This window comes from Poecilia formosa, unplaced genomic scaffold, assembly GCF_000485575.1.
Source record: "Poecilia formosa unplaced genomic scaffold, Poecilia_formosa-5.1.2 Scaffold308, whole genome shotgun sequence".
NCBI classification, from domain to species: Eukaryota; Metazoa; Chordata; class Actinopteri; order Cyprinodontiformes; family Poeciliidae; genus Poecilia; species Poecilia formosa.
In genome coordinates, this window is record NW_006800247.1 from 205,459 (window position 1) to 232,989 (window position 27,531).

General features: G+C 37.0%; 4 protein-coding genes across 7 annotated transcripts in view; all 4 read right to left on the reverse strand.

The window, feature by feature from the left end:
* Positions 1-683: 683 nt before the first annotated feature.
* On the reverse strand, positions 684-7,169 carry tbx6 (T-box transcription factor 6). Its single transcript, XM_007572819.2, has 8 exons — positions 6,702-7,169; positions 5,394-5,580; positions 4,239-4,506; positions 3,350-3,493; positions 2,571-2,641; positions 2,431-2,489; positions 2,092-2,338; positions 684-1,568 (listed from the first exon to the last, which is right to left on the reverse strand). The coding sequence occupies exons 1-8, from the start codon at positions 6,760-6,762 to the stop codon at positions 848-850; spliced, it is 1,758 nt and encodes a 585-aa protein (XP_007572881.1). The 5' UTR covers positions 6,763-7,169; the 3' UTR covers positions 684-847.
* A 5,196-nt stretch (positions 7,170-12,365) lies between these two features.
* LOC103152336 (NIF3-like protein 1) lies at positions 12,366-17,248 on the reverse strand. The gene is made up of 6 exons (XM_007572754.2): positions 16,610-17,248; positions 15,732-15,888; positions 15,357-15,480; positions 14,575-14,713; positions 13,823-13,906; positions 12,366-12,604 (listed from the first exon to the last, which is right to left on the reverse strand). The coding sequence occupies exons 1-6, from the start codon at positions 17,169-17,171 to the stop codon at positions 12,420-12,422; spliced, it is 1,251 nt and encodes a 416-aa protein (XP_007572816.1). The 5' UTR covers positions 17,172-17,248; the 3' UTR covers positions 12,366-12,419.
* Positions 17,249-17,668: 420 nt separating this feature from the next.
* On the reverse strand, positions 17,669-23,801 carry LOC103152338 (NIF3-like protein 1). Of its 4 annotated transcripts, none has more exons than XM_007572759.2 (7): positions 23,660-23,801; positions 21,991-22,443; positions 21,114-21,270; positions 20,739-20,862; positions 19,957-20,095; positions 19,205-19,288; positions 17,669-17,986 (listed from the first exon to the last, which is right to left on the reverse strand). In XM_007572759.2, exons 2-7 carry the CDS (start codon positions 22,343-22,345, stop codon positions 17,802-17,804), a joined length of 1,044 nt encoding a protein of 347 aa, XP_007572821.1. In that variant the 5' UTR covers positions 22,346-22,443; positions 23,660-23,801; the 3' UTR covers positions 17,669-17,801. The 4 variants fall into 4 exon arrangements, with proteins under 4 accessions (XP_007572821.1, XP_007572819.1, XP_007572820.1 ...); XM_007572757.2 differs by having other exon boundaries at positions 21,991-22,562; XM_007572758.2 differs by having other exon boundaries at positions 23,655-23,801.
* A 2,564-nt stretch (positions 23,802-26,365) lies between these two features.
* The window catches only part of LOC103152339 (calcium-binding protein 5), a 6,055-nt gene continuing 4,889 nt past the window's right edge, over positions 26,366-27,531 (reverse strand). Inside the window, 2 exon segments of the mRNA XM_074560030.1 lie at positions 26,366-26,689; positions 26,782-26,984. Of these exon segments, the coding sequence (XP_074416131.1) occupies positions 26,661-26,689; positions 26,782-26,984 (232 nt within the window). The 3' untranslated portion in view covers positions 26,366-26,660.

A 27,531-nucleotide genomic window follows, 5' to 3' on the forward strand; every position in this document is an offset into this window, starting at 1 on the left:
TCTTTAAAATGACTTTTTTTCTCTTGATTTTAATATGTTCTACTAGTAAAAATGCATTGCTAGTCTTCTAATATTATGACTATATGTCGTAATTAAACACAATTCTTGTAGCCTTGCTCTAAATCTCCGTTGTACAAATCACAGAAGGGGAAGAGTGAAATAAAATCCACTTTTTGAAAATATTTTCTGTTTTAATTTTTTTTTCTTTTTTAGAAAAGCAAGCAAGATGAAAATAATCAGCTAAAATCGGATCTTGTATGAAATAAATCTGAGATTTAATTTTTAAGCCGTGTCACCAAGTTATGATGGCGTATTAGGTCCATTGTACATAGAAAACAAAGGAAGAGTAAATTTCTACCAAAAATGATACAATTTGAGTTTAACCTAAAAAATTTTCTAGAAAAACAAAGATATTTTCAAATCTAAAAAGTCAAAAAAAAATTGTGAGGAAGAAAAATTATATTAATCACAGATATTTTCTAGAAAAAGTCTGGATCTTTTTTACTTTTGAAACTCAGAGATTTACTAGTTTTTTTCCTTAAAAAAAATTTATGAGGTTAACCTCAAAATTTCTGATTTTTTTTTTTTTTTGCCAATTTTTGACTTTTCAAACTCAGAAATGTTCTTGTTTTTTCTAGAAAATTTCTGTAATTTACTCCTTTTTCTATCTGCAATGGCTCTAATACACCATCATACCAAGCTGTACTTCAAAGTATATGCAAATCGTCATTATTATCACCAATATCAATCAGCTGAACAGTTTGGCTCTCATACAAAGTTCATGACTGCTACTTCTAGTCTATATATTGCTAAATTCCCTTAAAGCGCCTTGAAACCAAACATTAATTTAAAACAATGCTCTTGTGCTGATGTAGGACCCCTGGGAGTGAGGGTGGCTCTGCTGGTGCTGTCTGTAAAGATGCCTGAAGGGTGCGGAGAGGGCGGAGTGGGGGTCCTGATGCAGGCGGAGAGGGTATGATGGGAAGGCGGGGTAAAGAGCTGGCGGAGGCGTGGAGGTCGGCTGAGGAATAAAAGCCTGGCGGTGCAGTACCACCTCCGGACGACAGGGGGCACTCGCGAACTGAGCTTGGTGGGTCAAGTTGGGGAAATTCAAAGCAGCGCTTGCACTTACGTTTGGAAATGAGAGAGTTTTAATTTGTTGGGGAAGCGACGGCAACGCAAAAGTGTTGCAGGAACCATTAGCAGGTAAAGTAGCTAAAGAATATTCAGGTTCTGCATTCGTAGGGAGGATATTTGGATAAATGAAAGCCGCCGAAGTGTTAAATGAACGTCCATTACTTGCATTAGCATCCTGTTCTCCCTGCTGCACCTGAGAGGGAGGAGATGTTTGTGGATTTGACGGACAGGTGAAATCAGCTGGAGTGTGGGGGCTGATTGTTTCCGGGATGAAGGCGCCATTAGCGGGGGAGGAAGAGGAGTCTGAAGGTGGAGGTGTGGGGAAGCTGAAGGAGCTGGAAGAGTAATCCACCGGAGGGAAGGATGGGTGAGGATGGGATGGAGGAGCAGAGAAGCTAGGCTCAAAGGTCGCTTCAGCCATGACGTCCGAGCTGTGAAGGAGAAAATAAACAGTTTATGCACTGTTTACGTCTTTCTATAACTGCGTTTTATGGCCATGCGAAAAACAGAAAATCTCTAAGAAAAACTTTAAATTTTATGAGTTTTAACAGAACTTTCACCTTTTAAAACTCGGATATAAATGATAAAATTTGAGATTTTTTTCTGTCAAACTTGACTTTTGGATCTCAGCAATTTCCAAGTTTTCTTCTAGAAATGTTTTGAGATCTCAAATTGTGGGTTTTCTCTAGCAATTATTTTACTTTTCAACTCAGAAATTTAAATTTTTTTTTCTTGAAAATTTCTGAGTTTTTTTAGGGTGAAACTGTACTCCCTTTTTTTGTTTACAATGGCCTTAATACGCCATCTCATCTTTCCATATCCATTTAATCAGTTAGTAAAGTGGTGACATTTCTTTTCTTGAATGTTTTAAACCAATATAAAAAAAGCTTATTTTTAACAAATCTGCATGATTCTACAAATATTGTTCCACAGATAACCAACATATTTCCTCACCTTTCAATCATATTGTGCACCGCTTCGTTTTCCTGCGTTTCCTGCAGTGTTACGCTGATGTCTGACATCTGGGAGGTCATGAAGGTCTGGGCCAGATCCAGTGCGGGCTCTGGGACAGGATAGGACGCTTCCTCGGGTCTGAACCCGCAGGAAGAGTCAGGCAGCTGAGGGAGAGAGGCCAGCGCCAGAGTCTGCAGGTCGGAGCTGGAGGCCGCAGATTCAGCAGCTTCACAGGGATCACAGTTCACTTCACGGAAAATGGGAGCAAAAATACAATCATCCATGTTTATTCCACACCAAAAACTGAATTAAAATGATAGTTCCTGTCATTTCTCTCACCAATATCCAGAGTCTCCGTTAGCACGACCATCTTGCGTTTCTGTCTTGCGTCTCTTTGCCTGCAGAAGAAGGAAAAAAGTGAAGTTTAGATAATTTACAATCAAGTTTTTAATTTTGAAGGGAATTTAGTTGCTGGTTACTTTTTGCTGTTCATGCCATCCTCTCGAAAGCCTTTAGCAAAAGGGTTGGAGTTGATCTTCAGCTCTGTGATCTGTAAACAAAGTTATTATTTTGACTCCTTTCCACAGAAACTCTGAAGTTCCTTGCAAAAGTATTGATCTTTTTTTACATTTTGTCAAAATAAATTCATAAACTTTAATGGATTTCACTGGGATTTCTGTAACTGACCAACAAAATGCATCAGTATCTGCTTTTACATTGGCAATATAATCACACAATTAGACATTTTGAAAATAAATTTGATTAATGGAAACACATCAAGTTAAAAAAATAGTTTTTTGATAAGTTTTAGTACTAGGATGAGGTGATTTGTTTTGGTCATATCAAAATCGGTTTATTTTTGCTAAACTGAATGGAAACTTTTTTTTTTTCTTCCATCACTAGAGTCACATGATTAACAACTGATAATTGCCACTGGAGCAAACCAGGAAGAAGACGACAACAGGAAGTGGTAGGAGGATCGTGGCGCTGCATGTTTTTTAATGACTCACCTGTGATTTTAGTTGAGTTTACTTGTTGGAAACACCAAAATTGTGAAATGGTATTCTTTCTACATTAGCGCAATAGTAACAAAGTGTTGCGTACATTTGTAATGAAAACACAGCTACTGTGATGAGCAAAGAAAATAATAGACGGATTTCAAAGTTTTTACAATAAAAAATCTGAGAAGTGTGGAATGCATTTGTTTTCAGCCTTGTATTATACTCTATTATCAAGTTTAATAAAAATAAAGCCGTACCTTGTTGTTCTGGTAAGCTGTGACTGTGATAAACTGGGTCTCTGGGAAAACGAAGCTGTGCTGTCCTCCGCCCCACCGTAACATGTCTCTGGCTTCGATCACATGGACTCTGGGCTGGTAGCGGTGCAGCGAGTGCAGGATTATCTTGAAGCAAAACCAAAAGAAGATTCACTAAAAACATCAAAATCTAATGAAGCATGTTGCTATGACAAAGTATTGGGGCCATTGTAGACAGAAAAAATTATAAATTTCCGCTAAAAAACAAAAAAATTTTGAGATTACTCTCAAATTTTGTAGAAAAAACAAGAACATTTCTGCATTTGAAATGTTGAGAATTTGCTTAAAAAGAACAAAATTTGAGATCAATCCAAGAAATTTTCTAGCAAAAACAAGAAAATTTCTGAGTGTAAAAAGTCAAAAAATTTGCTGGAGAAAAACTCAGGCGTTTTTAGATTAATATCAGAATTTGCTAGAAAAAAATTTAATCTCTGTGCCCTAAAAGTTGAAAATTTGCTAGAAAACAAGGAAATTTCTTAGTTCTAAGTCAAGAATTTGCTAGAAAAAAACTCAAATTCTGAGATTAATTTCTGAAATTTTGTAATTCTTCAAGTCAAATCTTTTCAACCTTTGAATCTTGCCAACAAAAGTAAAACATTTCTTTTACATTTGAAACTATTTTAAAAAATATATCAATTAGAGTTTTTATCTTGCAAATTATTGACTTTTTGAGCTCAGAAATGTCCTTGTTTGTTTCTGGAAAGTTTCTTAGATTAATCTAAAAGATTCTGTGTTTCTTGGCAGGAATGTCCTACTCCTCTTTCTTTTTCTCTGTTTACAGCGGCCCCAGCACGCCGTCGTGCTTTGCCCCAGTAGCGCTGCATGCACTCACATGTCCCTGTGTGTCCAGGGTGTTGTTGGTGAGCTTGGCGTAGTGGAAGGAGATGGTGCGGCTCTGCCAGTGGGCCCCGGTGGCGGGTGAGTCCGGGTGGATGAAGACGCGGTCGGGCAGTCTGGCCTCTGCCCCACCGACGGCCTGCCAGCCGCCGCCTTGGAAGCGGTAGCGGGAATTATCGGCCGGGACGACGTCCAGCAGGAGGATGTAGCGGAGAGACGGGTTCAGACCCGACAGTTTCAGTCTCAGGCCCGGGAACATCCGCCTGCAAAATGGAGAAATAAAAGAAAAATGTTTGGTGTCTTTTAGAGCTGCAGGCAGATCCTGTAGAAGATGAAACTCTGTATTATTGGGATTTTAAAACTGGAAAAAAGGTCTAGTTTGAAGAGCAAATATCTTACTAGACTTTAAGACAAAATTAGTCAGAAACAACTTTTCAACACAATATGAGTTAAAAGTTAATTCCTTAGTATTGATGAAAATGTACTTAGTTTCACTGACATTATTTCACTTATAGGAAAAATGAAATAATTTGCAAGTAGAACTGGTAAAAATTTTAATCTATATTAAGGAATTAACTTTAAAAAATCTTCTACATCTGATGAAAAATTACTTCTAAGTTAGTTTGGTCTCATGTGAAATGTTTAAAATATTTCCACTAGAAACTAAACCAAAATACTTTGTAAGATTTATACTTCTGTAAGGCAATGAGTGTCTTGCTCAGTTGTTATTCGTAAAGTATTTAGTTGCGCTAGACTAAAATGCTTGGTAAGATTATGTGTTTTTGGAGTGTATCAGTTATATAACATGCTATGTTATTTATATATATATATATAAACTACCTGCTTTTTTTGTGTCACTTACACATATGACATGTAATAGATCGTTCTTCATTTTTCTTTATTTCAAAACCTAAAACTCAAAATTAAAATTCTTTAAAAAAAAGACAAATTTCCTAAAAAGTTGTAGGTTTTATTAAGTTGGACTGAGAGCACAAGCAGCTTTTTACATTGTTAGTCTTAACTAGTAACTAGATGTTGCAATTTACTGACCTGTGAAGGCCTCAGAAGTTTGTTTGAGAACATAAAGTCCTTTAAAACGGTGTTTTGGTGTTTAGACGTGTCATTTATGGTTGTGTGCAGAGGTGCCGACCTGCCCTTCTTGGTGATGATCATCTCGGTTCCCACTGAGCTGAACTGCTTCCATAACGGCGAGTTCTCCAGGTCCATCCTCACCTCGTCCTTTTGGGGTTTGGAGGACGACTCCCCGGCGCCCAGAAGCCTCGGCGCCGCGTCGCAAACGGGAGGAAGCAGAGGTAAACGTGCAGGAGCTTCCCTGTCTGCAAAACAAAACTAGTCAGTTTGTGAGAGGATACAAGGTAAACGACTCGTCTTCCAGCTTCTCAGTTCTTCTAAATGTTTTAATTTTTGCTCCATTTGTGTCATTTTTCTGAATTTAGAAGAACTTACCTGACTTGCATGAATGTCATGTTCTTTTATCTTTCCCCTTTTGAAGAGATGCTTACACTGCAATATCTCACAAAGTATTTTTCTTCTATTTTATCGTTCAGGTTATAGTACAACTGAAATAATACAAAACTAATGTGTAAGTAACTTTAAAGTAAGTAATTGTTGTAAGTCAATAATTCTTGAAAATTGATGAAAAACTTGAGCTTTTTCATCAATGTTAAGGAATTATTGCATTAAAACAAGGTTCTATATCTTGCTGGAAAATTACTCGTAAGTTAGTTAGTTAGTTAGTTAGTTTTCTCTTATTTAAGGTGTGATAAACATTTCTGGACTCTGAGATGTGAAAAAATAGAGAATATGCAAAAACACAAAATATTACCACATATTTTTTGTGTAGTTTCTAGTGGAAATATTTTAGTACACTTGAAATAAGACATAACTAACTTACAACTAACTTACTCGGTGAGATGCAGCAGCTTGATTTAAGTCAATAATTTCTTAATATTGATAAAAAAGTTAAAGTTCCACTGGTGCCGTTACCTAGCAACCCCAGCCGTTACCTAGCAACCCCAGCCGTTACCTAGCAACCTACTGGCAGATTATTTCAGTTATAACAATAACTTTTCCCCATGTTTTAAGTAAAATAACCTGCCAGAGAAACTCCCTTCATAGTTCGTTGTTTTAATTTTAGGCTTCATGTTACATAGGGCATTTTATGCTGCTGTTTTGTCTTATTGTTTTTAAATCGTTTTACACTTATAATGTAGAAAAAAATTTATTGTTATAAGTGAAATAATCTGTGAGCAGAACTAGTAGTTATTCATCAATATTAAAGAGTTATTTACTTAAAACAAGCTCTTATATCTTGTAAGTTAGTTTTGTCTTATTTTAAGTGAACCAAAACATTTGCATTAGCAACTAGACATAAATTCCTGGTAATATTTTGTGTTTTTGTAGTGTGAACAGGTTTTCATGCGTTCAGGCCTCTCACCTCTGTAGAAGCAGTCTCCCATCCGTTGAGTCAGACCCGGGTACATCTCCACATTCAGCATTCTCCTTGTCCTTTTGTCTCACCTGTCCTCCTCATTTACTGCACATAAACTCACTTCTTCACCTGGCTTTTCCCTTTTTCCTCTAAAATAAGTTTCAGAGTTGTTAATTTAGCTTCTTGCTCGTCGTCGGTCTGTGTTTCTGTCGCCGTCCTTCGCTGTAAGAGCTCTCTGCTCCGGCCGGTTCGGTTAAATAGGTGTGTCTGACTTCACACCTTCGGCCAAATGGTCCTATTTTCACTTCGCTCCTCATTTCTCCTCCCTGTGCTCTAAACTTTACTTCTGCCTCTGCTCGGAAAACGTAAACATTAATGGTCGTCATGGATTTGACTGGAAAAATCTTGAGTTTTCTTAAGTCAAACAAAATGACAGGTGTGCTCTTCATTTACGCAGCAAAAACACAAAATATTACCAAGTATTTCTGTCTAGTTTCTAGAGCAAATATGTTAGTACATATGAAATGAGACAAAACTAACTTACAAGTAACTTTTCAGCAATATATGGGAGCTTGTTTTACGTAAATAATTTGTGAATATTGATTAAAAAGTAGTTTATTTCACTTATTTGTACTTTTTCATCAATATTAAGGAATTATAGGCTTAGCTTCTATAACTTGCTGAAAAGTTACTTTTTAGTTAGTTTTGTCATTTCAAGTTTACTAACATATTTGCACTAGAAACAAATCAAAAATAGTTGGTGAGATTTTCTGTTTTTGCAGTGTAGTTGGGTGATGTCATCAGTTTTAAAAGCATTTTTAGAAAACTTACTTTAAATCTGAGTTTGGCACCATCTATCTGTTAATTTAAGATTGGCCCAGTTTCCTTTGGAGAAATGTTTGAATTCAGAAGATAAAATATCTACAATATCCAAGACAGATTTCAGTCCAGAGTTTGACTAGGCCACTTTAAGGCTTCCTCTTCTCCTCTGGTTTATTGTCCTGCTGCAGAGTCGAAGCAACAGAGGAAAATTTAAGATTTAATCAATGAAAGTAAGTTGAAGGAAGCAAAATAGCCTCAAATCAGGTGATTTTTTATTGTTAAATCATGACCTCTGACCTTAACTGGGGCAGTTTTTTTTTACCTCCAGGGTGAATTATCAGTGAGCTTTTGGAATAATTTGGATTGATTGCGTTCTCTGGCGTCCCTTTAAAGACTGATTGATGCCACAGTTTTTGTTTTTCTATTTTGCTTTTGATTTTGTTTTTCAGCTCTTTCAGCCATAAAGGACATTTTATTTAAGTTATTTATTATTTCTGCAGGTCAGCTAACATCCAGAACTTGGTTTGAATTGTAATTTTAGTGCACAATATCCAGAGTTTAATAATATCTCATTATGTTTACTAATTTAAATTTACTTGAGAAACTTTAAAAAAATACTTTTAGGAGTACTTTTACTTTGTTGTCCTTTTTACTCTTACTTGAGGGATTTTATTATGAAGTATTTCTACTCTTACTTCAGTAAAATTTCTGTATTTTCTTCCTACTGAATGAAAAACAAACATGTTTAAACCACCAGGCTCAGACACACAACTGCAGTTTCTGTTAAAGTTTCACATTGAAAGAAACTGATTTGGGAAAATTTCTTTTGCCTGATTTTGTTTCTTTTTGTTACTTATATAAATTATTGTCGTTTTTGTCATTTAAATATCAACATTTCAACTTAATTTAATATTTTGGTCCGTCTGAAGATGTAATTTTTAAATATTAAATGACTGATAATTTGATTACTCAGTACTTCAGTAGACTTTTTACCAAATACTTTTTTACTCGTACTTGAGTAATTTCTTGGACAGATCCTCTTTTTGCTAGTGCAAATATCTTAGTACATTCAAATTAAGACAAAACTAATTTATAAATAACTTTTGAGCAAGATATGAGCTTATTTTAAGGCAGTAATTCCTTTATACTGACTTTAGATTAAATTATTCCACATATAATAAGACATTTTTCCCATTTTATGAATGAAATAATCTGCCAGTAGAACTAGTACTTTTTCTTCAGTATTAAGGAATTTGTGGCTTAATATAAGCTCCTATATCTTACTCAACAGTTATTTTGTAATAGTAAGATTTTGTCTTTTTGCAATGTAGGTTTTAATTAATCAAAATGTCAGATTGACTTAAATGAAATTTACTCTGGTTATATGTAAACTTTAACTGCAACAAAAAATAAAACATAAGATTATGCAGCTATTTGAACTTGTTGCTGTGTTTTATTCCAGATTATCCAGATTATGTGAAGCATTTCTGCATGCAGGTTGGTCTGGTTGCAGTAATGGCAGCCGCCCCCTGCAGCTGCTTGACGACACGTTTCTTCCTGCCTGTTAAACTCCCTGCAGGGGGTCAGGCTCTGGGTGCAGTTTGGCTCTCAGCTGCAGTTTGGTCTCTAGATAAACATGAGTGTCTGCAGCTTTTTATATGCGTCTGAGTTCAGGTGCATCTCCTAGATCTGGAGATCAAGACACTATTTACAGCTACCTACAACTATCTGAATGATTTAGTTTTTTATGTCAAACACCTGTCCTCGCTGTTCAGCATCTATGCTCTGTGTCATCTAGAGCTGCTAATGTAATTTAACTAATGTTGAATTTTATTTTTTTGTTTAATTTCATCTCAGAATTTTATGACTCAAGAAGAAAACTCACCAAATCTCAAAGCTTGATCCTGATTTTCATCCAGATTGAGCTGAAAACCAGCTTCCTGTCTGTCACTGTGTGTGGGGGATAATTATGTTTCTACAGCTGCTTTAGGCTAACGGGTAGATAAAAGCTTTTTCATTAAAGCAACTTTTATTTCATCTGTAAGGGTTTTTCTGGTTAAATTGTCATTTCCTGCTACTAATATAACAACCTCTTAATAATTAAAGTTCTTGTAATTTCTTTAGTAAAAAACAAAAAGAAAGAGAAAAAAAACTATTAAAATCAGAAACGTGTAATGTAAAAAAAGAAATTGATTTCACTTTTCAGCCGTATTGTAAGGAAGAGGATTTGGGCCACAGGGGGAAAAAAATGACATTTTTTCTCTCATGGTTCTGACTTTCGTCTCAGAATTTGTTTTTGTTTTTTTCCTCAGAATGAGTTTTTACTTTTTTGTTAAACTTTGCACTTTTCTCTCTCATGCTATCGGACTTTTTTTTTTAGAATTTGTAATTTTCTCTATCTGAATTCTGACTTTTTTTGAGAATTTGTAATTTTCTCTATCAGAATTCTGACTTTTTTAATTTGTAATTTTTTTTATTGGAATTCTGACTTTTCTCTCAGGTTAAGGCTTTTTTTTTAGAGCTCAGACTTTTTTCTCAGAATTTGTACTTTTCTCTTAATATTCAGATTTTTTTCCTCTCAGAAGTTTCACTTTAATCTCCCTTTTAATCTTCTGAAATCAAATTTAAGAATTCTGAGAAAAAAAAATCTGTTTTTTTTTCAATATGGCTTAGATGTAAAATCTCCCATTTTTTAAAACAGAACACCTAATAAACAATTTTTATCTTCTTTTTTCTTCTTCCTTTTTCTTCTCTTTTCAGCGTCCCTACTCCTCTCCTGATATCTGCCAGCCCTAAGTGCAGCAGATTTTCCAGGAGTTCACGTTAAAGCAGAATGCTGTTTCCTGGTTAGCAGGGGAAAGCAAACTACCAGGCCTCATACCGAGCTGCTTCCAGCCTCCTCTGCCGACATAAAACAGCGACAGCTGGAGTCGGTTTACACCAGCCAGCTCTACGTGTTGTTCTAGTTGCTGTTTTCCTTCTCCATTTGTGTTTGTCGTCGGGGATGAAAGTGAGCGCGGCTGGAGGGGAAGCGGAGGTGCGAACGTCAAGCCGAGGTCGAGGTCGTTCCACCTTGATGGGAGCGGCGAGGCGTTCGATGGCTCTTAATGTTTTTACGGACGGACAGGTGAAGCCGCTGATGAGGACTGTTAGTTTTGTTTGTGGGCAGCTGGAAACATCAGGACTAAGAGCCCAACACTTTAACATGGATGTGTTAAATGGTTTGATGTCCACCTATGTTTGCTCTGAGGGGTTTAAAGGTCATTCTTTGAGGAATTTATGACATCCCAATCCACTGCTTGTCGTTATTTGGCTCTAAATCCTCTGAGTCGAGCGCTGATTGAACCCTTCATGCAGAAATGAGATTTCTGATTCCCTACTTTGCCACTGAACAAGCTTTTTAATCTGATCGGGATTACTTTTGGTCCTGTGCTCTATGTAATTACTTCCTTTTAGGGAAAATTTGTCAATCCAAGCATTTCCTTTTAACCCCCCACACACTGTAAAAACACAACATCTTACCAAGTATTTTGGTCTAGTTTTGTAGTGCAAATGTCTTACTACACTTTGAATAAGACAGAACTAACAAGTAACTTTTCAGCAAGATATATGGTTTAAAATAAAAAAATACTAATTTCATTGGCAGATTATTTTCACTTCACTTATGGGAAAAATGTTTTGTTATAAGTTTTTAAAAAATGTGAAGAATATTGAAGGACTTCTTAAATGTTTAGGAATTATTGAATTAAAATCGGCTCCTATATCTTGCTGGAAAAGTTTGCTTTGTCTTATTTAAAGTGTATTTTCACAGAGCAAAAATACTAGAGTCAGTGTTTTTGCAATGAGATCTAAAATAAGTGATTCATATTTATGACCTGGAAGCAAAATATAAATTTTCCCTCGAGGTGAGCACTAAGTGACTGCTGAGTCTAAAGTTTTTTACATCTTTGTGAGGAAACATATTTGTAGCACAGAGCCAGTAACCTTCTTTACTTTAAAATCTAATTATATTGCCTTCAGCTTTACTTAATACGTAAGGGCCAAACCTCAAAATTAACAAATTAAACATTTTTTACGTCTAGATCGTTGCATTTAACAGCTTGTCTTTAATTTTATGAATATCAGTTATATTACAGATGTTTCTATTCTGGATATAAATTGAGATTCTTGTCTGAAAGTGGCAAAAGTTCATATCTGAAAATTTTTTATACAGATTAAATTATATGAAAGACACTACAAAAACACAACATGTTACTTTTTCTTCTAGGAGCTAGCTTAAAGTAAGTAATTCCTCAATACTGATTAAAAATTATTAGTTTTACTGACAGGTTTTTACACTTACAACATGGGGAAAAACGTCTTATAAGTGAAATAATATGCCAGTAGAACCGAGTTGCTAGGCAACAGGATGGGCGTGGCTGAGGTTGCTAGGTAACGGTGCCACTGCAACTAGAATGTTTTCATTAATATTGAGGAATTATTGACCTAGAACAAGCTTATATTGCTTGCTGAAAAGTTGTTTTTAATTTAGTTTTGGCTTTTTCTAGTGTCCTAACATATTTGCATTAGAAACTAGACAAAACTATTTGGTAAGATTTTGTGTTTTTGCAGTGCACGAAGGCTGAAGCCCCTGGATGTTGGGATTATGTCTCCCTGTGTGTCAGCCAGAAATAGATCCACTGCTTACTCCATGCATTTAAATTACAGATTATCTCCTTTATCTTCAGCTCTCACTTGCAAGATGATGTTTTTTTTTTCAAACATGCATAAAAGCTACTTTAATCAAAATAATAAAATAATGTACTTTCCATCACAGCCTGCTCTTACAAAAGAAAAGCAGCCTTTTTAAGTTCAGCAGACAACTTTCCTGTGTTTTATGATTTATTTGTAACTCAGAGTCCTTCAGACAACCTCCAGCGGGTCTCTGTCAGCCTTGGACAGCACCACCGTCACGGCGTCGGGCAGCCGCACGGCGAGCCTCTCCCTGAACACGGCCAGGAAACCGCGCTCGCTGTTGCTGTGGTCGCTCAGGATGACACTGGTTCCCTTCGCCACCGCATCCAAAACCTCATGATGGGACATCTCACCTGGAAGATCAGGTTTAATTACACCACAGGCACGAAATTATCAAGCAAACCTAACTTAACAAAGGGAATCAAATGGTAAAGATGTGGAAAAAGCTTTAAAGGTGACTTGATATAATTCCTTGAGCAGGTTAGGATCAGTCTATGGGCCAAACATGACATGTTCTTTACGATTCTTTGCACAAAATCATTCTTGTATAATGAGATTTTAATCTGGTCAGTCCTGCCTACTAAAGTCACTTTAGATCCAAATAAGCTGCTGCTGGCCACGGCCCCCAACTCCATGTTTACACTCCCACGTGAAAATGGCTGCAAACAGTTGCGTAATTATACAACTGTACATCTTTGAAAAGCAGAAGTGGAGCCTCCTGCACAACCCAAAAGAAAGCAGCAAGTAGTTTCTGGATGGTATGTCGGCAACAAAACACTTGTCTTTTCCAGCAGCCATTGTAAAGCGCATGCAGCGGTAAAACCAAATCTGCTGGAGCTCCCGTTGGGTTGCTAGGTAATGAGACTTGGCTTTGCTGGGGTTGCTAGGTAACGGTGCGATGTCTGTCAAATGTGACTTAATGTTGAAACGACTTGTTTTCTAGTTACCAAAAACACAACTTGTTGTAAAAAACTGGCCGAGTGTCTCTCTTCTTTAAGCGCTTGAGTTGTTTTAGAGGCAGTAGAAACCCAAACAGAAGAACAAAAACATGCAAAATAGGTGGTTGCTACTTCAGACTCTGTGACCCGTAACAGGAGATTTGTTTCTTTTTTTTGTGGTACACCGTTGTGATAAATGAGTTTTATTTACAGACTTAGTTTATTTCCATCTTGTTGCTGTTTGTGTTGTGTTGTCACATGATGAAAGGATAGGAAATGTCTACAAATTGGATAAGTATCGGTTATTGATATTGGTCCAAATTTTCAAATTATTGTGTTTCCATGAACCATAAAATTACACAAATTGGAATTACAAAAATAACTTTGCTGAATGGAAACACGGCAATGTTTTTTTAATGAATAATCAATGAATAATCAATGAATATTAAAAGATTTGTGGACATTTGTAATGAAAAAGCAGCTTCAGTCTCTACATCTCCCCTCGTTTGTCACAGTTTCAGTTGTTTTAAACATTTTGCATATAGAAAGATCATTTTAAAGCTTGTTTTTCCCACGTTTACCAGAAGTGGCAGTAAATGTTTGTCTACAGCTCCGGTTTGTTTCCAGATTTACCGGTGATGAAGAGGTCGGCCTGGACGCTGCTCAGCACCGAGGCTCCAGAGCCGGCACAAACCGCAGCAGTGCAGACTGAGGACTCTGAAATAAATCACAACAATAACCCATTATTATCATCTTAAGAAGACTGACTTGTTAAAAATATGTTCTTCACAGACGGTAAGTGCAATAAACAGCATTCATAGCACTGCAACATAAAAGCTGCATTTGAAAAACTTTGACACAAGCTTCTTCAGGATGCTACTCAATTTAAAAAGTGATTTATATCACTAAACTGCATGTAGAGACTAAATTTAATCAGATTTTTTAATTTACTGATATAAACAGGAGAGACAATAGTGAAAACATTTATCAGTTTTTTTTAGCATTAACTGAAATTTATTGTTACAATAAATAAAAATTATAAGAACTTTTTCATGATAAATGATAAACGATACAATAAACACCCACCAAAACCAAAAATCTCTACAATTAGTATAAATAACTGTAAAATAAAGCATTTATTTTATATAGATTTATAAAATTAATTATAAATTAATTTATACATTTTATTTTAATTTTCAGATTAATATTTTAAATTACTTCATTTATTTATTTCACAGTTGTTTTTTAACATTGAGTGCATAAGAAAGAAAATCCAGATTCTGCTTCCTGTGCAGTAAAACTTAATATCTTTAAATCAGTTAATAAAGATTTAAATATTAGAGAATATGCTGCTTAGTGACGTGTTTGTGTCCAGTTTTCCTCACCTAGTGTCCTGCCTGCTCCCAGAGCCAAACGGAGATTAGCTAATCCCAAATGGGATTTCATCTTCTGGATAGCTGTTGCCACGGTGACCGGCTGGTCCAAAACACTGAGCCGTCCTTGGCCGTGGCCCGGGAGAGGAGCCTGCAGGTGACATCATAACTTTACTTCATTTTGTGGAAAAATGCATTAAACTCCATGGTTTAAAATACAGCTTGGGTTAAATCGATTAGTCGAATTAATTGTGATTAATTGATTGTTGAAATCTTAAAAATCGATTAGTCGTCAACTGAAGTTTACAGACTCAAATAAAGTTAATTTGCTGAAAGAACAACACATTCAGAGCTGTACAAAACTGTACAAAAAACTGTACAAAAAATAAAATAAAAAATAGGTAATAAAAATAACCTTTTTGTCTTTAGGAGTTCTTTTACTCAGAACTCCTCAAGTCACCTGGTTCAATTTTATTTTTAAGTCTCCTTTTGCTGTCCAATTATTAATCAGTTAATCCAAAAAATAACCAAATGATCAGCTCTACTCTGCAGATGCGTTGTTTGGTACAAATGATCAAGGTTTCACTAATAGGATGCTATGTTATTGCATTTTAGGCAATAAAATGTTTATTTTTTTTGTTAAAAAAGGAATTAAATTGTTTGCATTTTTAATACTACACAAGTGGTTAAATGAAAAAACTAGAAAATGTGGCCATTTTTCAAATCCGATTAATCACCGGAATAATCGATTGCTAAAATAATCTTTAGCTGCAGACATAACTTTAAAATTGTACCTTCTCCAACTTGAGGATGCTGAGGGACTGGCAGGGAGCGCTGTGCTTTAACAGTATCTGGACACTAGGGGTCAGTGCTGAGGCACTGCAGGTTAAGCTGACATGGATGCCGCTGCTGTCTGGTCTGTGGTGAAGCAAGAAAAATCTTTTATTTTTAATGCAATGGACTAAGAATTATAGGTTGTTTTTTTTGTTTGTTTGTTTTAATTTGGTTTTTTGCAGCTTTGTTGGAATAAATAACAAAATCCCCACAAAGTGTATGATTCCTAACCAATAGATTAGACGGACTTTTTAAATCTTGCATCATGTAAACCATAAAAACTGCAGATTCTTACACACACATATTGCAGAATAAGGGTTTAATATTGACACTACCTGCTGCCCGAACACTGCAGCGCTGTTCCATCATCACTGGCCTTCAGCTCCTCCACAACAGCGTTCAGCTCCTCTGGACTCCTCACCATGAATTCCAGTTTGTGACTGTGGGAGGCGCCGCCGTGGGCCTGACTGAGCACAGACACCTGACCGCTGCCTGGCAGACAAAGATGAGGGAAAAAACCCAGCTTCAACTTATTTTACTGGGATTTTCTATTGTGTAGAACAGGAGCAACAAATGATGAAACGAACTGCAAAAACATGAATAATGCGAACTCCAAAAAACAAACAAAAAAAATAAATGATGCGGGAAAATGCTGCAAATTGCAAAAACAGAAGTAAAAGGAAAAGTGCCACAAAATGCAAAATGAGTATAAAAAGCTGTAAACTCGCTACCTTTGCAGCAATTTTTTTTTGTGATTGCACCAATTTTTTTTCTTTAACACTTCAACCAGTGTTAAAGTTTGGTTGTAGTAATGGTTTTGTCATTGCACCAACTTTGTGGTTGCAGCCATTTTTCTGTGATGGCAGCATTTTTTTCCTGTGGCTGCAGCAATTTGACTGCTTTCAGCACTTTGTCTGCAGTTGTATCAATTTTGTCTGCATCTGAATCAGTTTTCTGTTACAATTTTTGTTGGTTGTCAGTTTTTACTTTAATTTTCTATGATTACAGCACTTCCCACTTGCAGCCTAGTCAAAGACCAGACCTCAAGTGAACTAAGAATCTGTGATAAGACTTAAATATTGCTATTCTTTGATGCAGTCTGTCAAATAGTTTCTTTTTTTTGTATTATTTTTGTAAAGAAGGTTTGAAAACAATTTATAATTTTACTTCACAACTCTCAAAAACAAAACGAAGAAGCTTCATGGCGTCTCACCCAGTCCACCAACCAGCCAGTCGTTCACCCCTCCCTTCATGCTGTCCCAGGACGTATGCGGGGAGAAGACCGCCATCCCAGCCTCAACGGCCCGGATGGCCAACCGCTGCTTCCAGTCTTTCTGAGCCAGCCGCTTGATTGGCCGAAACAACGGCGGGTGGTACGAGACGATGAGGTCACAGCTCAAAACCTCCGCCTCCTTCATGACGGCGTCCGTCAGGTCGTTGGTCAGCAGGACGGTTTTGATTGGCCGAGGTTTGCTGGGCTCCACCAGCAGGCCGACATTATCCCACGATTCGGCCAGAGACAGAGGAGCGAGCTGCTCCAGAACCTGCAGAACCTCCTTCAGTTCCATTGGGCCGGCAGAAACCGAGAGGCGGCGGGAGGAGGGAGAATGAACCGAGGAACGCAGAAGAAGACCTGAGGTCAGTCTGCTCCGAGTATCGGATGAAGCTGAGGGAAACAGAGCTGAAGTGTTAAAGTTTGAACTTTTACAGATTAAACGTCTTCTGCTTTGCAGAAAGGAAAAAGTCCAAGAGAGATTTCTCCATCCTGGCACCATCAGTGGAGATCTGTCAGGACAAAAAGAAAAGAAACACAAAACAGCTGTTATTTTAATAATACATAGCTCCAACCAGTCTGAACTGGAAGTGATCTGCGCCATCTTAGTAGGCAAACNATGCCAGTAGAACCGAGTTGCTAGGCAACAGGATGGGCGTGGCTGAGGTTGCTAGGTAACGGTGCCACTGCAACTAGAATGTTTTCATTAATATTGAGGAATTATTGACCTAGAACAAGCTTATATTGCTTGCTGAAAAGTTACTTTCAAATTAATTTTGGCTTTTTCTAGTATCCTAACATATTTGCATTAGAAACTAGACAAAACTACTTGGTAAGATTTCATGTTTTTGCAGTGCACAAAGGCTGAAGCCCCTGGATGTTGGGATTATGTCTCCCTGTGTGTCAGCCAGAAATAGATCCACTGCTTACTCCATGCATTTAAATTACAGATTATCTCCTTTATCTTCAGCTCTCACTTGCAAGATGATGTTTTTTTTCAAACATGCATAAAAGCTACTTTAATCAAAATAATGTACTTTCCATCACAGCCTGCTTACAAAAAAAAGCAGCCTTTTTAAGTTCAGCAGACAACTTTCCTGTGTTTTATGATTTATTTGTAACTCAGAGTCCTTCAGACAACCTCCAGCGGGTCTCTGTCAGCCTTGGACAGCACCACCGTCACGGCGTCGGGCAGCCGCACGGCGAGCCTCTCCCTGAACACGGCCAGGAAACCGCGCTCGCTGTTGCTGTGGTCGCTCAGGATGACACTGGTTCCCTTCGCCACCGCATCCAAAACCTCATGATGGGACATCTCACCTGGAAGATCAGGTTTAATTACACCACAGGCACGAAATTATCAAGCAAACCTAACTTAACAAAGGGAATCAAATGGTAAAGATGTGGAAAAAGCTTTAAAGGTGACTTGATATAATTCCTTGAGCAGGTTAGGATCAGTCTATAAGCCAAACATGACATGTTCTTTACGATTCTTTGCACAAAATCATTCTTGTATAATGAGATTTTAATCTGGCCAGTCCTGCCTACTAAAGTCACTTTAGATCCAAATAAGCTGCTGCTGGCCACGCCCCCCAACTCCATGTTTACACTCCCACGTGAAAATGGCTGCAAACAGTTGCGCAATTATACAACTGTACATCTTTGAAAAGCAGAAGTGGAGCCTCCTGCACAACCCAAAAGAAAGCAGCAAGTAGCTTCTGGATGGTATGTCGGCAACAAAACACTTGTCTTTTCCAGCAGCCATTGTAAAGCGCATGCAGCGGTAAAACCAAATCTGCTGGAGCTCCCGTTGGGTTGCTAGGTAATGAGACTTGGCTTTGCTGGGGTTGCTAGGTAACGGTGCAATGCCTGTCAAATGTGACTTAATGTTGAAACGACTTGTTTTCTAGTTACCAAAAACACAACTTGTTGTAAAAAACTGGCCGAGTGTCTCTCTTCTTTAAGCGCTTGAGTTGTTTTAGAGGCAGTAGAAACCCAAACGGAAGAACAAAAACATGCAAAATAGGTGGTTGCTACTTCAGACTCTGTGACCCGTAACAGGAGATTTGTTTCTTTTTTTTGTGGTACACCGTTGTGATAAATGAGTTTTATTTACAGACTTAGTTTATTTCCATCTTGTTGCTGTTTGTGTTGTGTTGTCACATGATGAAAGGATAGGAAATGTCTACAAATTGGATAAGTATCGGTTATTGATATTGGTCCAAATTTTCAAATTATTGTGTTTCCATGAACCATAAAATTACACAAATTGGAATTACAAAAATAACTTTGCTGAATGGAAACACGGCAATGTTTTTTTAATGAATAATCAATGAATAATCAATGAATATTAAAAGATTTGTGGACATTTGTAATGAAAAAGCAGCTTCAGTCTCTACATCTCCCCTCGTTTGTCACAGTTTCAGTTGTTTTAAACATTTTGCATATAGAAAGATCATTTTAAAGCTTGTTTTTTCCACGTTTACCAGAAGTGGCAGTAAATGTTTGTCTACAGCTCCGGTTTGTTTCCAGATTTACCGGTGATGAAGAGGTCGGCCTGGACGCTGCTCAGCACCGAGGCTCCAGAGCCGGCACAAACCGCAGCAGTGCAGACTGAGGACTCTGAAATAAATCACAACAATAACCCATTATTATCATCTTAAGAAGACTGACTTGTTAAAAATATGTTCTTCACAGACGGTAAGTGCAATAAACAGCATTCATAGCACTGCAACACAAAAGCTGCATTTGAAAAACTTTGACACAAGCTTCTTCAGGACGCTACTCAATTTAAAAAGTGATTTATGTCACTAAACTGCATGTAGAGACTAAATTGAATCAGATTTTTTAATGTACTGATATAAAAAGGAGAGGAAATAATGAAAACATTTATCAGTTTTTTTTAGCATTAACTGAAATTTATTGTTACAATAAATAAAAATTATAAGAACTTTTTCATGATAAATGATAAACGATACAATAAACACCCACCAAAACCAAAAATCTCTACAATTAGTATAAATAACTGTAAAATAAAGCATTTATTTTATATAGATTTATAAAATTAATTATAAATTAATTTATACATTTTATTTTAATTTTCAGATTAATATTTTAAATTACTTCATTTATTTATTTCACAGTTGTTTTTTAACATTGAGTGCATAAGAAAGAAAATCCAGATTCTGCTTCCTGTGCAGTAAAACTTAATATCTTTAAATCAGTTAATAAAGATTTAAATATTAGAGAATATGCTGCTTAGTGACGTGTTTGTGTCCAGTTTTCCTCACCTAGTGTCCTGCCTGCTCCCAGAGCCAAACGGAGATTAGCTAATCCCAAATGGGATTTCATCTTCTGGATAGCTGTTGCCACGGTGACCGGCTGGTCCAAAACACTGAGCCGTCCTTGGCCGTGGCCCGGGAGAGGAGCCTGCAGGTGACATCATAACTTTACTTCATTTTGTGGAAAAATGCATTAAACTCCATGGTTTAAAATACAGCTTGGGTTAAATCGATTAGTCGAATTAATTGTGATTAATTGATTGTTGAAATCTTAAAAATCGATTAGTCGTCAACTGAAGTTTACAGACTCAAATAAAGTTAATTTGCTGAAAGAACAACACATTCAGAGCTGTACAAAACTGTACAAAAAACTGTACAAAAAATAAAATAAAAAATAGGTAATAAAAATAACCTTTTTGTCTTTAGGAGTTCTTTTACTCAGAACTCCTCAAGTCACCTGGTTCAATTTTATTTTTAAGTCTCCTTTTGCTGTCCAATTATTAATCAGTTAATCCAAAAAATAACCAAATGATCAGCTCTACTCTGCAGATGCGTTGTTTGGTACAAATGATCAAGGTTTCACTAATAGGATGCTATGTTATTGCATTTTAGGCAATAAAATGTTTATTTTTTTTGTTAAAAAAGGAATTAAATTGTTTGCATTTTTAATACTACACAAGTGGTTAAATGAAAAAACTAGAAAATGTGGCCATTTTTCAAATCCGATTAATCACCGGAATAATCGATTGCTAAAATAATCTTTAGCTGCAGACATAACTTTAAAATTGTACCTTCTCCAACTTGAGGATGCTGAGGGACTGGCAGGGAGCGCTGTGCTTTAACAGTATCTGGACACTAGGGGTCAGTGCTGAGGCACTGCAGGTTAAGCTGACATGGATGCCGCTGCTGTCTGGCCTGTGGTGAAGCAAGAAAAGTCTTTTATTTTTAATGCAATGGACTAAGAATTATAGGTTGTTTTTTTTGTTTGTTTGTTTTAATTTGGTTTTTTGCAGCTTTGTTGGAATAAATAACAAAATCCCCACAAAGTGTATGATTCCTAACCAATAGATTAGACGGACTTTTTAAATCTTGCATCATGTAAACCATAAAAACTGCAGATTCTTACACACACATATTGCAGAATAAGGGTTTAATATTGACACTACCTGCTGCCCGAACACTGCAGCGCTGTTCCATCATCACTGGCCTTCAGCTCCTCCACAACAGCGTTCAGCTCCTCTGGACTCCTCACCATGAATTCCAGTTTGTGACTGTGGGAGGCGCCGCCGTGGGCCTGACTGAGCACAGACACCTGACCGCTGCCTGGCAGACAAAGATGAGGGAAAAAACCCAGCTTCAACTTATTTTACTGGGATTTTCTATTGTGTAGAACAGGAGCAACAAATGATGAAACGAACTGCAAAAACATGAATAATGCAAACTCCAAAAAACAAACAAAAAAAATAAATGATGCGGGAAAATGCTGCAAATTGCAAAAACAGAAGTAAAAGGAAAAGTGCCACAAAATGCAAAATGAGTATAAAAAGCTGTAAACTCGCTACCTTTGCAGCAATTTTTTTTTGTGATTGCACCAATTTTTTTTCTTTAACACTTCAACCAGTGTTAAAGTTTGGTTGTAGTAATGGTTTTGTCATTGCACCAACTTTGTGGTTGCAGCCATTTTTCTGTGATGGCAGCATTTTTTTCCTGTGGCTGCAGCAATTTGACTGCTTTCAGCACTTTGTCTGCAGTTGTATCAATTTTGTCTGCATCTGAATCAGTTTTCTGTTACAATTTTTGTTGGTTGTCAGTTTTTACTTTAATTTTCTATGATTACAGCACTTCCCACTTGCAGCCTAGTCAAAGACCAGACCTCAAGTGAACTAAGAATCTGTGATAAGACTTAAATATTGCTATTCTTTGATGCAGTCTGTCAAATAGTTTCTTTTTTTTGTATTATTTTTGTAAAGAAGGTTTGAAACGATTTATAATTTTACTTCACAACTCTCAAAAACAAAACGAAGAAGCTTCATGGCGTCTCACCCAGTCCACCAACCAGCCAGTCGTTCACCCCTCCCTTCATGCTGTCCCAGGACGTATGCGGGGAGAAGACCGCCATCCCAGCCTCAACGGCCCGGATGGCCAACCGCTGCTTCCAGTCTTTCTGAGCCAGCCGCTTGATTGGGCGAAACAACGGCGGGTGGTACGAGACGATGAGGTCACAGCTCAAAACCTCCGCCTCCTTCATGACGGCGTCCGTCAGGTCGTTGGTCAGCAGGACGGTTTTGATTGGCCGAGGTTTGCTGGGCTCCACCAGCAGGCCGACATTATCCCACGATTCGGCCAGAGACAGAGGAGCGAGCTGCTCCAGAACCTGCAGAACCTCCTTCAGTTCCATTGGGCCGGCAGAAACCGAGAGGCGGCGGGAGGAGGGAGAATGAACCGAGGAACGCAGAAGAAGACCTGAGGTCAGTCTGCTCCGAGTATCGGATGAAGCTGAGGGAAACAGAGCTGAAGTGTTAAAGTTTGAACTTTTACAGATTAAACGTCTTCTGCTTTTCAGAAAGGAAAAAGTCCAAGAGAGATTTCTCCATCCTGGCACCATCAGTGGAGATCTGTCAGGACAAAAAGAAAAGAAACACAAAACAGCTGTTATTTTAATAATACATAGCTCCAACCAGTCTGAACTGGAAGTGATCTGCGCCATCTTAGTAGGCAAACACAATAAATAGCAGACTCATGGCTTCGAGACTAACAAAAAGAAAATATCTGGACACAAATGTGCAACAGAAAGATACATGAACAAAATGGCTGCCATCAAGATCGACCACAATGAGACAGGGAAGGACAATATGTCAAACGATGCGACAAGCTGCCTCCAACCTCATACCACAATATAGTGCAATTACGTATAAATGAAAGATGTGAAAATCTATTTTTATAGTAATTTTTGCTTTATTTTACCTACAACAACAAAAAAACATTAAATATTTTAAAGAAAATAAAATATTCTGATTTTTTTAATTACAGAAATGTGATCTACAAATCTTACTGGCATACAATCTTACTGGTTGGGTTGAAACCTTGTGGATCACTCTTACTGCATTTAGCAAAGTTTACCAAATGGGTGTCTTCAGACCTGCTGTTGAGTAAAAGTTGCTAAATTATTGGGGTCACCATTACTGTTAAGTTAAATCAAAAAGTGTGGTTAAATAAAGAAAAATACTGTATCTAAAATTTCCACATTTATAAAGATTTTGTCAGATTTTTAAAATTTAATTAATTAATTTATTTATTTCATTTTTAAACCTACCTGCATCAAACTTTCAACCAAATTGATTGTGGGGCCACAAAAATTAATTCCAAGGGCTGCAAATGGCCCTCGGACCGTACTTTTACCACTCTGCTTTAAGTTTCACTTGTTAAAATTGAGCCACAATAATCCATGCATTTTAAAACGGCATTTCTATTCGGTATCACCATTTTAAACATCAAACAAACTTATGGGTTTTACAGGGCGCGGAAACTTAGTTTAATATTAGCATTAGCTGCTCTGACTGCTCATAGACAAGACGCTAGCAGTACAGCTAACGCTAGCAGCAGAGCTAACGCTAGCAGCAGAGCTATCGCTAGCATTTCCTTTGCAGTTAACGGCTAGAGTCAACCTCTGCACGTCGTCAAACACATGTGAGCAGAAATGGACTCACCTTACCCGGGTCTGCGTTTTAAACAAATCACGACTTCAGAAGTTGCTAAAATGATCTAAGTCGGAAAAGTGAAATAGAACAGCACACTTTCAGCAGAAATCTCAAAATGTCCTTTCTAGGCTTCCGTTCAACATACCAAGGTACAAGTTGTAGTTGTAGTTTTTTATCCTGCTTGTAGATGGGACAGATTATGACTACTGAAGCTTTAGGGTTTTCCCATATGGTGAAATAAAGAATAGCAAGTCATTAGAAAGTAATTCTTAACTTGTTTTGCATTTTAATTTTAAATGATTAAAGAAAATGAACTAGTTTTATTTTATTCCATGCTTTCGGGGGAAAAAATAAATACATAATCCCAGCTCAGCCCAAATTTATTTAATTGATTCATTTCTAATCAATCAAACATATCCAAATCAAGCAACATCACTTAATAGTCAGACTTAATAAGATACTAAACATCTAAGAATAAATATATAATGAAAACATTGTGTGATAAAATAGTATGTTACTTAAGTACAATCATGTTTTTACAGTAAGAGAATGATTAGCAGAGAAAATGTTTTTGAAACATTTTGTCATTTAAAAGGAAGTTCTTTTTGCTAAGATCTTTTAGAGATTAACTATCTTTATACTTACTGCTTTGGTTTTAGAGTAATTACATTCTAAAAATAAAAGGATCCTAAATTATTGAACCAACTTGTATCATTAAGACAAATGTTTATCTGGCTAATAGAGGACATTTAATCAACATTCTTTAGCCTTGGTATTACACAATACAGGTTATTTACAAGATTATGAAACAAACCTCCACATTAAACTAAACATAAAAAGACAAGATGACTATGATGAGCTGTGCTGAGGTGGATCTGGTCAGAGTTCAGCTTCATATACGCAGAAGGATTACCAGTCTGGCAATAAAGCAAATGAAACATGGCCGCAGATGAAGATTGCTGAAGGGTTAAACCTACAGCTCTGACACGAAAGCAGGCTTCTGAGCAGACTGGCTTCCTCGGGATTGAGAGTGACCAAGAGGGAGATTAGTCTGGATTAAAGCAACAAAAAAAAAAGGTTGATGCTTGATGTTAGGATGAGGGAAGGGGAAGGATCAGATAAACGGCACGGAAACCATCATTACATCATCTGATTCTTCCTTCTCCATTAACATAAACAGAATTTACATAAACGCACCAATAAAAATGATTATAAACAAATTAGTTTTAAAATATCCCAATAAGAGTTTGGTTTTTTTGGTAATAATATCATTGTTTGTGTTCAGTCTGTTTAGTGGGATTCACAGATGTGTTTTTGGTTCAGCCTGTTCACTGAGAGAACTGCTTTATTCCGGTTAATTGGCACTATAAGCCCCCGGCGCCCCATCTGTCCGCCGGTTTCAGGCTCAGCACAGTTCGTCGCTCTGCTTTAACATCTGTCCACATGTCTGCCGAGTCCACATGGGAACGCACAGAGCGTCCCTGTCCACTTTCCAAATTTCCAACTAGTCATTTAATCTCCGCTGGAAAGGATTTGGAGCTTTCTGACAAAGTATTAGAAGATAAAGCACCAGAAACCTCTGAACCCAGGTCAACAGTGGAAATAAAGACTCTGTGTTTATGCAGTGATATACCAGGAAAAATTGTATAATTAGATTACGGAGCTTTTATTTTATTTTTTTTAGATATTTTTTTGGTTTTTATTTTAAGCATTTTCCCCCAATGGACTTAATTCTCTTATGCAAGAGGTATGATATGCCATTTTTAATATTTTGTGCAGTAATTGCTCGATCGTAAAATATTTGTGCTCACATGATGTTTTTGACTTACAAATCCCTTATTTTGGGAAAAATCCACAAAATGATATAACCAATATGCAGGGCCGGGCCAAGTCTTTTTGGGGCCCTAATCAGATTTTCATTTGGGGCCCCCCATTACCAACATGTCAACAACAGACTTTTTATCGTTCCAAATCTACGTGTAACATACCTTTTGCTTTGTTTGTAACTATCTTACATAATGCCGGTGTTGTCATGGCTTTTTATTTTAACCTTAGAAGAGATGTAAACAAAAAAAAGGATTTTAAAATGCAGAGTGGTATTTAAGTATCATATTATTTTAACTATTTGAAAGTAACATCAGATGATAAACATTCATTTACGGTAAACCAGTTAGCAAGTGTGATGTCTTATAAAATCTTCATTTATAGTAAAATATAATTTAAATCTAATATTCTAGGTTTGAGACATATTTTATGTTTCTGTTTAGTTTTGTTTTTCAATATGCAGGGCCAGTCCAACTCTTTTTGGGGTCCTAAGCAGATTTTCATTGGGGGTCCCCACATTACCAACATATCAACAACAGATGCTTTAGCTATGTGTGTAGCATACTTACTATAATTAGCTTTGTTTGTAGTTATCTTACATCATGCTGCTGTTGTTATGGCTTTTTGATTTTAACTTTACAGGAGCAGTAAACAAAAACAGATTTTCATTGGGGCCCCACATTACCAACATGTCAACAACAGATGGTTTATCATTCCAAATGTACCTTTAGCTTTGTTTGTAGTTAGCTTACATCAAGCTGGTGTTGCTGTGGCTATTGATTTTAACTTGACACACCAAGCAATTGGTCTGTAAATGTTGGTATTAAACTATATTTATCCATTATGCAGAGCCCCATGTTGTGGTTTAAGACAGTAATAATAACACAACAAGGCAGTTTTTAATTAGTAATGCCTTTATTTCCAAAATAATCTATTTCATCAAACCAATCTGAAATAACTTACAGTTTGCATACAAAACAACATATTTTCTGCTGTTCAATTCAATACATTCATTAAATTGTCAATGTTAGTTTGCATAGAATCCTTAATGAGAAAAGGTTGATATGGTTTTATTTTCAGTGCTGAATTAACTGGAGCTTCTTCTCTTTTGTGCTGAAAGTTCAGCTTCGGAGAAAGACGCCGTCTGTGCAGGATCATCGTAAAAGCTGCGATAAAAATCTTCTTGCATTCTCACTGGCCGGACATCATTCTGACAAACTCTAGAAGAAAAAAGCAAAAAGAGGTTTAATTATCTTACATGTAAAGCTCTGCATGGATCACATTTACCCAGAGTGGAGTCGTGCTCATCTACCTTCAAAATCTACCGTCCCGTCTCCGTTATCATCCGCCTCTTTCACTATGGCGTCGATCTCTCTGCGGCTCATGTGCTCTCCCATCAGCTTGTTCATGGCCGCCCGCAGCTCCTCCGTCGTGATCTCTCCGTCTCCGTCCATGTCGAACTAAAGCAGGAAAGCAGGAACAAAAAGGAAAAACTCAGAGAGTTGTTCAGAATAACTCCTGGTAACTTCTACAGAGGAGGATTACGGACACTGAAAAAATGACTTCTTGAAAAAGTCAGAGTTTTGAGATTAAAGCTATACAAAGTTCAGACAAAAAATAATATCAGAATTCCAAGAACAAAGTCAGAATTGTGAGATTAAGGTCAAATGTCTAACAAAAAAATATCAGAATTCTGAGAAAATAAGTCACAACTCTGCAAAAAAGGCCAGAATTTTGAGATTAAAATCAAAATTCTGAGATAAAAGTCAGAGTTTTGAGGTTCTGTGGGGAGTGTTATGGGGTGGGGAGGTAAGAATTTTGAAATTAAAATCTGAATTTTCTGATTACAGTAAGAACTCTCAGGCCCCGTTTTACACGACAACGATTTCGGGTGAAAACGGAAGAGTTTTGTTGCGTTTGTAGTGTACATTTACACGAAACCACCAAATGTTTTCTCTGACAAAGGCACAGATTGAAAACGGGTTCCAGAGTGCGATGTTTCTGAAACGTACCAATGTCCATTGTTGTGTAAACAGAGAAAATTGATCTTTTCTTCCAGAGA

Coding starts and splice junctions, on each gene's coding strand:
- tbx6 (XM_007572819.2), bottom strand. CDS start 6,762: ATGCTGAATGTGGAGATGTACCCGGGTCTGACTCAACGGATGGGAGAC. Junction 4,507..5,393: donor ATCATCACCAAGAAGGGCAG/GTCGGCACCTCT, acceptor TCCATTTTGCAG/GCGGATGTTCCCGGGCCTGA. Junction 2,490..2,570: donor GATGGCATGAACAGCAAAAA/GTAACCAGCAAC, acceptor CTTCTTCTGCAG/GCAAAGAGACGCAAGACAGA.
- LOC103152336 (XM_007572754.2), bottom strand. CDS start 17,171: ATGGTGCCAGGATGGAGAAATCTCTCTTGGACTTTTTCCTTTCTGCAA. Junction 15,481..15,731: donor CTGCAGTGTTCGGGCAGCAG/GTAGTGTCAATA, acceptor GCTTCACCACAG/ACCAGACAGCAGCGGCATCC. Junction 13,907..14,574: donor GGGAGCAGGCAGGACACTAG/GTGAGGAAAACT, acceptor GATTTATTTCAG/AGTCCTCAGTCTGCACTGCT.
- LOC103152338 (XM_007572757.2), bottom strand. CDS start 22,552: ATGGTGCCAGGATGGAGAAATCTCTCTTGGACTTTTTCCTTTCTGAAA. Junction 20,863..21,113: donor CTGCAGTGTTCGGGCAGCAG/GTAGTGTCAATA, acceptor GCTTCACCACAG/GCCAGACAGCAGCGGCATCC. Junction 17,987..19,204: donor GGCCGACCTCTTCATCACCG/GTAAATCTGGAA, acceptor CTGATCTTCCAG/GTGAGATGTCCCATCATGAG.